This window comes from Vanessa cardui, chromosome 16 (genome assembly GCF_905220365.1).
Source record: "Vanessa cardui chromosome 16, ilVanCard2.1, whole genome shotgun sequence".
NCBI lineage: Eukaryota > Metazoa > Arthropoda > Insecta > Lepidoptera > Nymphalidae > Vanessa > Vanessa cardui.
Genome location: NC_061138.1, coordinates 13461018 through 13474398, shown reverse-complemented (window position 1 = coordinate 13474398; position 13381 = coordinate 13461018). Strand labels below are relative to the sequence as shown.

At 39.0% G+C, this 13381-nt stretch overlaps 1 protein-coding gene across 4 annotated transcripts in view; it reads right to left on the bottom strand.

Annotated features, from left to right (window-relative positions):
• Nucleotides 1-1735: 1735 nt before the first annotated feature.
• LOC124536286 (alanine aminotransferase 2) overlaps nucleotides 1736-13381 on the bottom strand; it is a 28238-nt gene continuing 16592 nt past the window's right edge. For 3 of the 4 annotated variants that reach the window (XM_047112801.1, XM_047112802.1, XM_047112800.1), the window contains exons 5-11: nucleotides 11894-12084; nucleotides 7446-7648; nucleotides 6780-6908; nucleotides 5683-5889; nucleotides 4771-4914; nucleotides 3960-4074; nucleotides 1736-3124 (exon numbers count right to left, since the gene is read on the bottom strand). In XM_047112801.1, the coding sequence (XP_046968757.1) occupies nucleotides 2976-3124; nucleotides 3960-4074; nucleotides 4771-4914; nucleotides 5683-5889; nucleotides 6780-6908; nucleotides 7446-7648; nucleotides 11894-12084 (1138 nt within the window). In that variant the 3' untranslated portion in view covers nucleotides 1736-2975. Of the gene's footprint in view, nucleotides 3125-3959; nucleotides 4075-4770; nucleotides 4915-5682; nucleotides 5890-6779; nucleotides 6909-7445; nucleotides 7649-11893; nucleotides 12085-12120; nucleotides 12311-13381 lie in introns of those variants that run through there. The other variant, XM_047112803.1, reaches the window with a different exon arrangement.

Here is a 13381-nt window from a genome sequence, read left to right as displayed (position 1 = left end):
CAACTAAAAAGAAAGTGAACGAAACAAGTGAGATAAAAATTGATTTTAGAAATTAATAAGTATGTATTTGAGAAAAAAAAGAAGGTGGATTTTTATGGACACTTTATGAAGCGAAATTTAAACTCTGTTTTAATTTGTATTGAAAGTTCTAATTTCAAACTGACCCGCGTCCTTTGCAGGGATACAACAGTAGATAACAGATAACAGTATATATCATGAACAATTTTTTTATTGAAATACGAACTAAATCATAACGCGATAAAAAGTATATATCAAATTCGACACCAATGTAAATATGATATGTGGGAATTTATTAAAAAGTTTTACAACCACTGATTCATTATGATGTTTAGTTACCATAAAAGCGGTTTTTTGTCATAATTCCGGGATAAAACACTGACAACATCATTCTAAACACCTTAATTATTGCATAACTCAAGAAATATTAACTAAAAAAGACCGTTTTAACAAAAAAATAATCATTTTTTTGTTCCTGTGCCAGTGGACACGCTACGCTTGTCCATACAATTTATCTTGCGATGCCGGGGACACGCTTAGCGTGTTCGCGGCATTATGTATGCCGGCATCGCTATAAGCATAGGAAAAATTTAGGTGGCAGTGAACGTGTTAAATGTTTTCATTCGATACCGCTGTTTATTGGGTATTCTTAGGTAGCTCCACCATATCTCAAGGAATCAGCGACATATATGATACAGGATTCCTTCAAATCATTTTCTTTACCACAAATGTGATATGAGTTACAAGTCCAAATTAAGCACAAGAAACTTCAGTAGAGCCAGCCCAAGGGAAATAGTAATCTTCAAATAAACAAAGTAACAGCCCGTAAATTTCCCACAGCTGGGCTAAGGCCTCCTCTCCAATTGAGGAGAGAGTTTGGAACATATTCCACCATGCTGTTCCAATCCGGGTTGGTGGAATGTACATGTGGCAGAATTTCGATGAAATTAGACACATAAAGGTTTCCTCACGATGTTTTCCTTCACCGCCGAGCACGAGATGAATTATAAACACAATTAAGCACATATATATAGTGATTCTTGCCTGGGTTTGAACCCGAAATCATCAGTTAAGATGCACGGGTTCCAACCATTGGGCCATCTTAGCTTTCAAATAAACAAATATGGTGAAAAATAAAACAATGCTATTTTCTCAATGTTTATTTCAACAAAACGACGGCTTAGCTGATATAAATTCAATCCGATCTCGACGCCGGAATGTCACCCTCACAACACGAGTATACAATACTATATAAAATACAAATACAGAGTACAATAATAATAACAAATATAATTGCATTTATTGTAAATGCATCGTGGCAGAATTTATACAGAAACTGAATTGTGCTAATTGAAATCAATCGTAACGTTTTGAATCTGCGAAAAGTTAATAAAAATAAAATATCTAAAACATCATCATGAGGCATTTTTTAAACAAATTACAGTATTTAGTACACTAGATTACATTATCACTGGCACTGAGAGCGCAAAACTTCAACTGAATCGGTGTGAAACTTTAAAATTATCTTGCAAAGTATGACCGACATACTGACAACTGCAGAAAATTTTAAGTCACATTGTTTGACTCTGTATGATCTAAGTAAATAAGTTACTTATCAAAAGTAAGTTAAAAAACATGGTGGATTGAAAAAACACTTGATTTTTGGAATTCTGTTTAAATCCAATCTTAAAAATCGTAATACCCAATGACCTGGTCGCAGACTAGAAAAACCAAAACCTTAATGTAACAATGTTTGTAAATAAAAACGTTGCAAGTATTCAAAATCTTAAACAAACAATTAAAAACCCGTCATTTTATTCATCATTATCTTAAAAAAAATTAATTTCAACAATGGCAACTAGATTATAGCATAAGTAGCTTTAGTTTAACAATAAAAACGAATCAACTAGGAGATTTGAATAACAGCCATTACACAAAATAATATAATAAAAAAGTGCTTAAAATTATAACAATAATTAATAAAAATATATGAATTTTAAATCTCAAAAGGAGCATTACCTTCCAAACTGATGTACAAGTGCTATAGGACTCGATATCAATATTTACATAATACTTTATACAACATTAGTAGCATATTATATATTAAAAAACGTTTTATTACATAGATGAGTTGTTTAGTAAATAATATACATAATTTAAATGATTACAGTAGAATCTACATTCGGAATATTTCAACATCTTATAATGCGACGATGCTATCGTGAGCAAACGTTTTAATTAAACAATAAATGTCTATGAAGCAAAACTTAAATTAATAAATATAAACTGTAAAATAAAAAAATATAGCAACGAGATTTATCCATTCAAGAATAAATTTAAGTAATATATTAATTTACTAAAGACCTCTCGTTTGTAGTTCGTTTCGTTAGCACAGATTATCATAATGTCTTTTCAGGGTTGCCATGCTCCGATGGCTTCCAATAATAAAGCTTTACCGATAAACGCAAAGCTCGTGCTGGGCGGTAGCCCTACTAAGATAGTATTTATTATAATTCTACTTCGACCGCATAGATCATCTCATGAATATTTTGACAAATGGGAAAATGCTGAGACATTTTCAAATTGACTATTATCCTAAATATAATCCAGGATATTTAGACATTTTCAAATTGACTATTATCCTAAATATAATCCAGGATATTTAGACATTTTCAAATTGACTATTATCCTAAATATAATCCAGGATATTTAGACATTTTCAAATTGACTATTATCCTAAATATAATCCAGGATATTCTATCGATTACTAATTTCATAACGGTACCATTTAAATTTTATGGTATCTGTTGCTCATTTATTTAGTGTATGTAACCATTCAAGTGCTCTGTAGTAACAGGATTACAAATCCGATGTATTGCCAAGTGAGACCAGGTGTGGAGTCTCTATATTCGCTGAGTCCGAGATGTGAGATGAGATGTGTCCGCATGGCTGCGGGTCTAGGCGTGTTCGCGCGTGAACTTCTCGTGGAAGTCCTTGAAGATGGCCAGCATCTCCTGGAGCAGGGCGGGCTGCGGCAGGATGGTGGTGCGGAAGTGGTACGTGCCGGGGGCCTGGCCGAACCCGCTGCCGGGCACTACGCAGATACCTGCGGGGAGGGGGGGGGGCGGTGTTGAGGTCATAGAGTGTTTTTATTTTTATTTTGTTTATTTATGGACGAGCATATAGGCCACTTGATGGTAAGTGATCACTATTACCCATAGACAATGACGTTGTAAGAAATATTAACTATTCCTTACATCGCCAAAGCCAACCTTGGGAACTAAGATGTTATGTCCCTTGTGCCTGTAGTTACACTGGCTCACTCACCCTTCAAATCGGAACACAACAATACTAAGTACTGTTATTTGGCGGTAGAATAATTGATGAGTGGATGGTACCTACCCAGACGGGCTTGCACAAGGCCCTACCACCAAGTGTTTCTTATAAAATAAATAATTATTTTTACATAGAAAAACTTGTAGGTGGTGAGGTTCAGTATTGAAAAGCTATGTATTTCTAATGTGTGGTTTTCTATTTGGGATTAATTAAATTTAAATATAAAATTTAATTAAAATCACTGAAATTTATAAGATTCACTGAATATTAAGTTACTAAATTTTTCATCTTCCAATGTCTATCGTATACTTTTTGATGCCGCTTAAGGGAGTATCACTTCCCATAAATTTATATCATATGTGTTAATTATTAATATAGTTGACAGAAACAGTGGGTCATCTAATTTGAAGTTTGGCGAAATACCGGTCTTCGGTATTGCCACATCGTTATCACATAATTGGTCCACACCGTTTTTTTTATTAGGAGGGCGTTTATGTAACCTATCAACACCAGGAGTTATATGTTAAAACGTCCTCTCGTATTTTTTATCTGTACACCCGCGAGAGTGCGCTGGCTTCTGGAGCTTGTTGGCGGGTGGGGCGTACCGGTGTCCTCCAGCAGGCGCGCGGCGTAGTAGGCGTCGGGCGCCTGTCCGGCCGCGCGCGCCGCCTCCACCGCGCGCGCCGACAGCGAGAACGACGGGAACGCGTACATCGCGCCCTGAGGGGAGAGGGACAATGACTTAGTTATACACCTGACAGTGTAGCTCTACCTATTTGAATCTTCAGGGCCGTATTTAGGGGAGGGCAACCGGGGAAACTGCCCTGGGGCCTCCACATGAGAGGGGGCCACAGTCTTCAGCAAGTCAACAAATACTGAGATATAGTCAAATTATAATAATGTTACTATTTAATATTTTAAAAGTTACCGATACAAATACGAAACAATTCATAGCTTACTGATTGAACATAAAAAAAACTAATTAATTCATAATAATATAATTATTAGGGTGTTCACGCTTCTGTTTGTCTAGAGCCCTCACTGCTTTGTGGCCCTGGGGCCTCCAAACCCTTAAATCCGATTCTGTGAATCTTGTTTAATGACGGAGCTGTCTCCTGTCGACTCTTTTTTCTAAATCAATACCAGACATTTCCCAAGTCTATATATAATAGTTCTAGTTACGTGCACAGATGGCGCCACGTGTACCCTGAGTCGACTCGTAGTTTTTGTTTAGTACACTATCACATGCTATTTATTAAAAAAACACTTACATAGGTAATTCATTTGCATTCTTATTCTAATCTCAAATTTCTGATAATCATAAATTACAGACAACCTAATATCCCCATAAATAATATCATATTAATTCGTTAAAGCTATAGCTGTTAATATAACCAGTATACAGCCTGCGAGTACCTGCACGACGTTACACTTGAAGCCCTGCATGTTGTTGAAGGCCTCCGCAATCATTTTGGCGCGCTGGTTGAGCGAGCCCAGCACTGCCGTCTTCTCTTTGATCCACAGGTCATACGAGGGCTCGCCCTTAGCCGGTGGCTTTGCCTGGTAATTGTATTATTTAATTAAGTATTGAAACAAATAATTAAATATTTAAGTATCCTGTCTTTGAATGATATTTTTACAGAAAAACTCTGTACGTGATTACTCGCTTACAACAAAAATGAGCCTACATTACAAATGTAATCAGTAAAACCATTTAATCTTAACTTGGAAAAAAATTGAAACAGTAAAAGCAATGGATTCTTATAATAATAATTAAGGAGCAAAAACGACATACATAGTCAAATCAAATCAAATCAATTTTATTCAAGTAAACTTCACAATGAAGCGTTTTTGAATCGTCAATAATCAAATACTACCACCGTTTCGGAAAGCAGCTTCTAGCGAGAAGAAACGGCAAGAAACTCGCATAGTTGCTCTTTTCAAATAAACACATTTACAATGCTGTTATTGACAGTAATTAGCGTCCTATGATGGAACCCGAGCCTAACTGCAGGCGTTTCTCTCTAAAAAGTACTCTTTTAATGAATACTATGATTTATTTATTAATTAAGTCTTAATAATATTTTTAAATTTTGATAATGGTAAATTGATTATATTTTCCGGTATCTTATTATATATGCGTATACCATTGCCCATATACGTTCTATTTACCGTATGCAAACGGAAACTGGATTAGTGGTCTTCCATTAGTGGTCAACATTTATGGTAAATGTTTATGGTAAGTGGTATAATTAAGGAGCAAAAACGACATACACAGCTTCCATTACTGGTAAATGTTTTGGGTAGGTGGTAAGTGGCGGTACTCACGACGCAGTCGACGACGGCCTGCCCCAGCACGGTGGGGCACAGCATGGCGGAGATGCACTTGAAGAGGTTCTGCTGCACGTCGGGCTGCAGGTTGACGAGCTCGACCCAGCCGCCGCGCAGGCCGCACTCGCCCATGTAGCCCTTGCTCACCGACATGAACGACGCCAGCTCCAGCGCGCCCGCCGCGCCGCCCAGCTCGCGCAACACCTGCACGCACACACACACACACGCTCAGCATTTGCCAAACAACAACAACAACAAATTGGATCATAAATGTCACTGATAACCAGTTATGGAGCGAAACTCCAAAAATAACTCAGGGACATTCCTTTTGAGGACATTGAACCATTAAAGATAGATAAAGCATTAATTCTCATTATTTTTTTTTATTATTAGTTTATGGTCATGTTTTTTTTCCTTAGATTTGAAGCGAAACTCCAACAATAACTCAGGGACATTCCTTTTCGGGGACATTGCACTATTAAAGATAGATAAAGCATTCATTCTCGTTATTTTTTTTTTATAGTCATGTTTTTTTACCTTTTCTCTTTATTGTTGTAGGTATATTTTTATCTAATAATTGCATGTTACATTTGTTTTTCCTGTTAAAATTTGTTGCTATTTTTTTTTTTTTTATCTTTTTAATTTCTTTAATTTGTAAATGTGTGTGTTCCCGAATAAACCTTATTCTATTCTAAATAAAAAATTGTTGGGCTTAGGTGCCTAAAAGCCCATGAGCTAGCCGACTATTTTATTTTATACTATAGACTGGTGGACGAGCATATGGGCCACTTGATGGTAAGCAATCACCACAGCCCATAGACAATGGCGCTGTCAGAAGTGTTAACCACTCCTTACATCGCCAATGCGCCAACTTTACGAACTAAGATGTTATGTCCCTTATGCCTGTAGTTACACTGGCTCACTCATCCTTCAAACCGGAACACAACAATACTAAGGCGGTAGAATATCTGATGAGTGTATGGTATCCGATCCAGATGGGCTTGCATGAAGCCCTACCAAGGTGGCATAATGTAAGTGAAAGTATAAGGAAATGGACAACTCCTGATAAAGACTGAGAGGGTTGGGGCGCGTACCTTCTTGAAGGAGAAGAACTGGCTACCCTCGGCGTACACGTTGTCCTGGTACACCTCGTCGGCCAGCAGGAACAGGCTGTGCCGCTGCGCAAACTTGATGATATCCTCGATGTTGGCGCGCGTCAGCACCTGCACGGGACACACTTTACATCTGCACTCAGGGCACGTGGGTGCAAGGCTCTGATCCCCCACTCCCATTACCCAATGTGACGTCACATCCGGTGTAAGAGGAAACAGTTATTCTGGCTGTTACCGACACTTTTTAATAGAAAAACCAATGATTGTTTTTTTTTTGTTATTATGGAATAGATTGGCGGACGAGCATATGGTCCACCTGATGGTAAGTGGTCACCATCACCCATAGAAAATGACGCTGTAAGAAATATTAACTATTCCTTACATCGTCAATGTGCCACCAACCTTGGGAACTAAGATGTTATGTCCCTTGTGTCTGTAGTTACACTGGCTCACTCACCCTTACAAACCGGAACACAACAATACTGAGTACTGTTATTTGGCGGTAGAATAACTGGTGAGTGGGTGGTACCTACCCAGACGGGCTTGCACAAAACCCTACCACCAAGTAAAATGAACCTCGGATCTGCTACCGTTAGTGATTAGACCAACGATGCAATGTCGAGTGAATAATGATTAAATATAAGTCACCTGTCCAGTAGGGTTGCCGGGGTTGATGACGACCAGCGCCCTCACGTTGCAGGTCTTCTGCGCCTCCTTCAGCGAGCGCTCCAGCTCCTCGATGCTGAGGCCCCAGTTGGTACTCTCGTCCAAGTAGTAGCCGACCTGCTGCAGTCCGTACTCCGCCAGCGATGCTGAGTACAGCGGGTACTGGGGGATCGGGATCATTACACCTGGAATTTTTTTCAGAATAGGTTAATAGGGCCCAGTGGTTAGAACGCGTGCATCTTAACCGATGATTGCAGGTTCAAACCGCTGCAAGCACCGCTGATTCATGTGCTTAATGTGTCTTTATAATTCATCTCGTGCTCAGCGGTGAAGGAAAACATCGTGAGGAAACCTGCATGTGACAAATTTCATAGAAATTCTGCCACATGTGTATTCCAACAAACCGCATTGGAACAGCGTGGTGGAATATGTTCCAAACCTTTTCCTTAAAGGGAGAGGAGGCCTTTAGCCCAGCAGTGGGAATTTACAGGCTGTTGTTGTTGTATTATTCTATACAAGATTATGTAGATAATAAAATAATAATGAGTACCAATTCGTTATTTTCATGCAGAATATTAAGCTGTGAGTATTAATTTTCTGATACCAGTACCAATTTTATAGTACAGAATTTTATGACGGTTCTTTGGAAATAATATACGAAACTACCTTAACCAAATTAATCTTTCAATATATCCATTTAAAAACATGTTTATGATCGATAGCACACCTTGGGAATGAAACGATCGCCTCCTGGCTATTTCATCTCATATTAAATTGTTTATATAATATATGAGATAAACAAAAAAAAACCCATTGAGTTTCTTTCGCCGGTTCTTCTCAGGTCAGGGTATTTTCTTTTTCCGAACCGGTGGTAGTGTTTCAATTGACCATCAATAAGAAAGTGTAATGCTTCTATATTGAATAAAGTTATTTGAGTTTGAGTTCAACGTAAAAGTATTAACCAAAAAAGTTCATGTCTTCAGTCATAAAATACGAATTCATGACTTAGTTTAAAGTACGTTTTAATAAACGTAGACTGATACGCCTTACAGTAAATTGTTATCTGTATCGTGTAAACATTTGTAACACAATAGCTTGTAATGAATACAGGACGCTGGCAGCTGCTTATGTATTGCTATTAGTGCAAAGTAATATCGTACCAATGTTTAATTACATAAAACTGAAAATTGCTTAAAATGCTCAATTTTAGAAACGTACAGTTTAACACATAGAACATTAAAGTATATTAAAATATTAATGTTGATCCAGTGGTTAAAAAATCGGAACCGAATCTTCTATGAATTCTGGGATTCTGAATATGGATGATTCAGTATGCTTCGTCAGTTCAGTCAGTAGCTTAAAGAGATACAAGCCCCGAGGCCCTTGTTACAAATTTCGCATATTTCACATAGTATAGCCGCATAATATAGTCTCTAATGAGAACGGACGCCGTAGCCAAAATCAGCAAAAGTTCTAAATGAATCACCTTAGTTATGCATTTTTAGTATTTCTCGTATAATTGGGTATTCTACTTTCAAAAAATGTTTATCTCAAAACCACAAAAAAAACCTTTCGACAAGATGAACATGTTATTTGGCAATGAAATTATAATAAATTTTAAACCGTTTTTTTCCTCAAAAACGTTGTCAATCAAATTGGTGACGTCACTTTCGTAAAAACAATAGTTGTGTATGTACAACTGGCATTCATTCAACGTTAACAGCTATGAAAAATTGTTGTATTTTGGGAAATAATGTATTACAATCGCTATCTTTGTACAAATACTAGCTACAAAACTCCTGAAATGTTTATCAGTATTAGATGATATTGAAATGTTAGTTTATACCTGTCTGACGCCAAACCAGCGTCGACTCGTCGTTTACATCACGTGATATAAAATTTCGACTTTAAATCTTGTCATGTATAAAAATATTTAAGCATATTTATACATACATTTTAACTTTAAACAAATTTAATAATTTTTTTTTTCACTAACAAAAATACTCTATTGCAAAGATAAACATATATTATGGATGATTACATTAAGTATATTGCATATAATTATCCAACAATAAAGTTCAAACATAAAAAGAAATATAAAAAAATAAACAACGTAAATACACGCTTATATCAGGATCAAACCAGATTTAGTTAGTTCTGATCTCGTAAACAGCTCACAGATTGTATCAAGTAAAAGATAAAAGCTGATTACAGAACGTTTAATTACAAACGTTAAGATCGTAAACAAATGGAATGGAACTATATTAAACCTTTCTTGTTTATAAGAGAAAGTAAAGTTGGAAATTTGAGAAAAAATCCAATACAAAACATTTATTTACACTGAAAAGAAAGCAACTGCCCTTACTTATGGTATTAATTAATTAATGTATGGCAGTGACCCTCGAGATAATTTAATTACCTATACCCCAATTACTCATTGATCCTTCCAAACAGCTCATACATACGTGAAACATGAAAATATATACTATTTATTGGGCTTTGTTATATGTTATGCAATGTCCAATACAATGGAATTAGGTTCTATTAATAGATAAATGTGACCTTTTCACCTTGACGAGCCGTTATCACAAAACACAGTCATTTTATTAATACTAGTTATGTTTATTTGTTTTATGATTAATACACTAAACTGGTCTTTATCGATCCACCAAGAAATTTACAATCTAGCCCAACTTGTAGTTCTGAAAAATTCAATGACTTTAAGTCTCGCAAACTAAAATAGACCTTATCCTCATCGAATTTGAGTCGAATTTAACTTTTTCTATTGACTTGTATAAACAAAGTGGCTTAGGTATACATTTTGATCCCGCGGAAGTTCGTACTTGTTAATTTCTATATAAATTTGTCTCTAACATGTGACTTTGATGTTAATAATTTGAAATTAAAGCTATGTCACAAATAGCGAGTTCAGCGATGATCCAAAAATAAAGCCAAATACAAGGAAATTGGTGGTAGGTATTTGGCGCATTGGTGATGTAATGGCAAATATTTCCTACAGTACCTGTAACTATGGGCAGTGGTGACCACTTAATTGCGAGTAGCCTATTTATCAATACGCTAACCTATTTTAAACCATAAAAATAGGTAATTAATCAGTTATTTTAACGACGTCATTTCATTACCCACAAGCTTGTAACATTATTATTATTACAAACACTTTGACTCGTTAAAACAGTTTCATGTAGATAAAGTTTCAAATCGTGATCTAGTTCGAGTCGTGAGATCTAGTTTCGTACGTCATTGGCGTTTATGATGCCTTGTAGCATATGTCGACATACTACATGAGCGATGAAACATATATTACATATGCATACTGTCCCCTTTGTTAAAGGTCATTACATAATCGAATGTGTGTACAAAGACAGCAAACTCTATTCTCTCTACGATCACCAAATGGTTTAGCAAACCGTCGTAATTTTTTTGTAATTTCAATAATCGGACTGTTAAATAGGTCACCAAATGCGAGGGGTCACCACCGACCAACATTGGCGTGGCATTCCTTCCATCGCGATTTCACCAAAACATTTTAAATTTAAATTCAAAATTACAGTTGTTTAGTTAGCCTGCCACTGCAACACACAAAATACTGAGTATTGCTGAGTAGATTATTTTATTAAGTGTTGTTTCTCGAAATCTCGAAAACATCAGGCATAAATAAAATCGTTTTTCCGAGCGACCGAGCAAGTTTTCATTAATGGAATAAATTCTTCTGGATCTACGTTAAAAACGGGCATTTTGCAAGGTTCAATTTTGGGTCCCTCTCTATTTCTAGGATATATAAATGATCCTCCTTTCTATGTTAAAGGTATTGCTGTGAATACTTCACCGATTTAAAAGATGGACAAAAATAAACTGACTATGACGATGTGAACGGTGCGTTATCACAGATACGCGATTGGGTTTCAGTAAATATATTAGTTGTGAATGCTCATAAATAAAAATGTTTAGTTTTTATCCTACCCAATGTTAGAAGCCAAAATTATAATATATCTTTAAACGGTGGCCATCTTGAAGTAGCCGATACTACGGTGTTTTTGTCACTGTTGCGTCAAAATATATTTACAACAACATTATATATATTCATAGGAACATTAATGACTATTAGAAAATCTGTGATAATAATTGTATGAGCACCAGAAGTAAGAATAAACTTATAACGCCAAGTTTCCGACTTGGAAAAGTCAATAAATCTTTCTTGGGGCAAGTTATTCGTTTCAATAATATAATTCTAGACATTTTTAACTTTGCCGTTTCATTAATTTGAATCTACTTTCCGAACCGGCCGTAGCCTCACTTGATATAGTTGTTAAATGACAATTTAAAATTGCTTTTAAAAGCTTACTTGAATACAGTATATTTTGATTATGATTGTGTGGAATGGTGTGAGTTTCTATAGTGTGGGGACTCACCCGACTTCTTCCCGCCGATGTCGTTGCACAGCAGCTGCAGGCAGTTCTTGATGGCCGTGGACGCGCCCGACGACAGGCACACGTCCTGCCAGCGCGCCGGGTGCCCGTCGCGCGCCGCGATGTACTCCGCCACGTGGCGCCGGATCAGCTCGATGCCGTGCGACGCCGAGTACGAGCCCACCGACTGCCCGCTGCACACACGCCACACGCGTCATATACTATCACATGTACTCCGCCACGTGGCGCCGGATCAGCTCGATGCCGTGCGACGCCGAGTACGAGCCCACCGACTGCCCGCTGCACACACGCCACACGCCACACGCGTCATATACTATCACATGTACTCCGCCACGTGGCGCCGGATCAGCTCGATGCCGTGCGACGCCGAGTACGAGCCCACCGACTGCCCGCTGCACACACGCCACACGCCACACGCGTCATATACTATCACATGTACTCCGCCACGTGGCGCCGGATCAGCTCGATGCCGTGCGACGCCGAGTACGAGCCCACCGACTGCCCGCTGCACACACGCCACACGCGTCATATACTATCACATGTACTCCGCCACGTGGCGCCGGATCAGCTCGATGCCGTGCGACGCCGAGTACGAGCCCACCGACTGCCCGCTGCACACACGCCACACGCCACACGCGTCATATACTATCACATGTACTCCGCCACGTGGCGCCGGATCAGCTCGATGCCGTGCGACGCCGAGTACGAGCCCACCGACTGCCCGCTGCACACACGCCACACGCCACACGCGTCATATACTATCACATGTACTCCGCCACGTGGCGCCGGATCAGCTCGATGCCGTGCGACGCCGAGTACGAGCCCACCGACTGCCCGCTGCACACACGCCACACGCCACACGCGTCATATACTATCACATGTACTCCGCCACGTGGCGCCGGATCAGCTCGATGCCGTGCGACGCCGAGTACGAGCCCACCGACTGCCCGCTGCACACACGCCACACGCCACACGCGTCATATACTATCACATGTACTCCGCCACGTGGCGCCGGATCAGCTCGATGCCGTGCGACGCCGAGTACGAGCCCACCGACTGCCCGCTGCACACACGCCACACGCCACACGCCACACGCGTCATATACTATCACATGTACTCCGCCACGTGGCGCCGGATCAGCTCGATGCCGTGCGACGCCGAGTACGAGCCCACCGACTGCCCGCTGCACACACGCCACACGCCACACGCGTCATATACTATCACATGTACTCCGCCACGTGGCGCCGGATCAGCTCGATGCCGTGCGACGCCGAGTATGAGACACGTATCACACTATACTAACTATACTACAAAAACTAAGAAGTTATATCCCTTGTGCTTGTAGACTGACTATGTCTAATGAAAATCCACCGCAGCAACTAAAACTTCCAACATATGTTGTCGAAACCAGTCAAACTCTTCTGGAGTTTTTGGTGCTACGTTTGCATTTATCTAAATATCCAAGGAAAC